Here is a 2,648-nt window from a genome sequence, read left to right as displayed (position 1 = left end):
AAGTAGCTACGATCAAATGGCATGCATATATTCTAATATTCCGCTGACAATATTTTGGCCATTATGAATTCATGCAAGTCATAGTTAAAGATACCTTATCTTATTTTCTATATGTAGCATCTCTAAAAGTATTCTAGAACTGTGACGGGAGAAGGTCACACATACTATTAAAATCTAACCATGTTAATAATAATTCTGTGAGTAGAGCTACATTTGTACTTTCAAAATTATCCATCTCATCACGGACCCGCCACTTCCCAAATACAATAAATAACCATGTATATATTAAAGTTTCCTGTAACGTCAAAAGGTAGATCACTGGTGTGCTAGCTATGGTGTGTCAAATTTTCAATGCCAACTCTAATGCAGAAGAGTGTGCAAAGGATACACTACTGGATAGCCAACGACGCATAACTTGTGCTGCAGTTGGTATTCCAGCGAATATTTCAGGTAACATAAACACTTGGTGTAAGTCCAAGCCAGGATAACATATTTTGCAAGCAAGCTTCTAAGAAGAAGAAAATCAGCAGGTGCACACCTGTAGCTACGACGTTCGCTGCGACGAGGAGGACTGCGGACACGACGAAGTTAGCTACGGCTGCGCCGGGATGAACGCTCGCTGTGCAGCCTATCTTGCCGAGGGCTTCGACTTCTGCTCCGACTGCGACTCCTGCTCCTGCTCTTACTCTTGGTGGTGCTCCTCCTCCGGCTCCTACTCTTGCTCTTGCTTCTGGTTCTGCTTGTGCTCCTGTTCTTGGCCCCACCAGCGCTCTTGACACTTCTCCTGCTGGCGCTTGGTGATGGAATCACCATAACTTGATCCTAGCACATGAAGGCAAAATGGTCAGACTCCAAACATATCCAGGGATAAGGCCAAATGAAGGCAATTTTTTTTTACTAATGGCAACCTTCCTACTCGACGATATCTAGCAACAGAATTAAATAACGCCCATGTTAAAGGGCATGGACACAGAAACCTTGTCCAACACCATACAAGTTCAGGTACATGGATTTCACCATTCTCCAGAAACTAAAGCGACAGGGGGGCATGACTACACCCACACACATATATTCCAAGCATAACATGAAGCCTAGTTTCCATCGATTTCGCTACCCCGAGACAAAGTAAGTTGCCAATGGAAAATGTGCAGTGGTACATGAGACCCATATCCAAACCTACCAGCATATCCAAATCAAAATGAAGCGTTCAACAATGAGTTTCATTTCATGTATGGGCTGCTATTACTAGGAGACTCGGCGGCTGCCCCCGGGACGGGCGGCGACGGCGCGCGAGGAATGAGACGATCCAGGTGAGGGGAAGGGACTCACCATGGCTCGGGGAGGAAAGTTGGGATGGATCTGCAAAGGGGAGTAGACATTAGAGTATGAATTGCACATATAAATGGAGAGGATAAGTGGAGGGCAAAGAAACGCCAGATCTGGAGGAAAAAAAGACAACAACGATGACTTTCTGAAGAAGCAGATATGCGGGATGCGCCAACGAGGACAGGAGTAGCCCAATCTGGTGGCGACGATGTCGGGGCCGTCCTTCACCTGGAGTGGACCAGTGCTATTTGACGAGAGAGATCCAGGGGCGCCGAGCAACACGGAGCAGACGCCCCACATGGTGGAACGGAGCCGGTGATGGGAAGGCATCCTTTCCGACGGCGCAAGAACCAGCGACCTCTCAACCCAGGCGCACAGAGGAGGGAGCGGGTGCGATTGGATCTGGGGAGAGTGGAGGCGCTGTGGTGGCGATTTGGGTGCTTGCCATGGATGATACGGGTGGGGGAAGTTTCATGATCCCGCCATACTTGTCTAAAATTTTGGCCGCCAAGAGCTCTTTTTTTTTGCTTTTCTTTCCGATTTCAGAAGCGGGGTTGACCCATCTTTTTTATGTAATGTGTATTTTCTATTTTTCATCTTGTTCTATATATTTTTATTTTTATTTTTCTTAGGAATGGATGCACCTTCATCTTATATCATACTCCTTGTGTCTCAAAATTATTGTCTTGAATTTGTCTAGATATGGATGTATCTAGTCACGTTTTAGTATTTAAATGCATCCATATCCAAAAACATCTAAGACACAAATTTTGGGATAGAGGGAGTATTATGTAATAATGTGTATTTTTTCTGAAATACCAAGTTAAGCTATCTTCTTTAGAACACATCCTTCATTAGCATGCCCAATTAGTTGGTCCCACGTGCGAGCTAGGGTAGCCGCCCCGCGCATGACAGGAAGTCAGTGGGTCCAACACGGCCCCACACGTCAAATCTCGATGCCACAAGTAAGTTGGGTCAACAACTCAACTTATGGGTCCGACCTATGAACGTACTTATACTTTGTGGCCTTGTCGGCACCTATACAAGACATGTAGGCAAAATTGTCGAGTTGCCTGCCCAGTCACCTCTATTTAAGCCTATGACCTTCTTAATTTTGTCATGGAGGACCTACAATGCGAGCATAAATAGAGCTACACATGCCAGTGACCATTTTGTGCAATGGGATTATGACCTTGTTGATAGAGATGGTCAAACAATTCTGGGGTTTGGACCCTCTTAGACACCTCATGACCTTTTTGTAAATTTTAGTCATAGATCTATGACCAATTCAACCGCCGCCATTATTTTTTTTCATAAATGTG

The 2,648-nt window shown here is 45.2% G+C and overlaps 1 protein-coding gene across 1 annotated transcript; it reads right to left on the bottom strand.

Annotated features, from left to right (window-relative positions):
* Positions 1-545: 545 nt before the first annotated feature.
* On the bottom strand, positions 546-1,756 carry LOC123439991 (serine/arginine-rich splicing factor 7-like). The gene is made up of 2 exons (XM_045116585.1): positions 1,330-1,756; positions 546-822 (listed from the first exon to the last, which is right to left on the bottom strand). Exons 1-2 carry the CDS (start codon positions 1,654-1,656, stop codon positions 589-591), a joined length of 561 nt encoding a protein of 186 aa, XP_044972520.1. The 5' UTR covers positions 1,657-1,756; the 3' UTR covers positions 546-588.
* Between the last annotated feature and the right edge of the window lie 892 nt (positions 1,757-2,648).

Source organism: Hordeum vulgare, chromosome 3H, assembly GCF_904849725.1.
Source record: "Hordeum vulgare subsp. vulgare chromosome 3H, MorexV3_pseudomolecules_assembly, whole genome shotgun sequence".
Taxonomy (NCBI): domain Eukaryota; kingdom Viridiplantae; phylum Streptophyta; class Magnoliopsida; order Poales; family Poaceae; genus Hordeum; species Hordeum vulgare.
This window is presented reverse-complemented; position numbering and strand designations above follow the sequence as displayed.

Bases quoted from the DNA above. Each gene is read 5' to 3' on its own strand.
- LOC123439991 (XM_045116585.1), bottom strand. From the start codon at position 1,656: ATGCCTTCCCATCACCGGCTCCGTTCCACCATGTGGGGCGTCTGCTCC. The intron at 823-1,329 runs GTGAGTCCCTTC...TTCATGTGCTAG, and splicing joins ACTTTCCTCCCCGAGCCATG to GATCAAGTTATGGTGATTCC.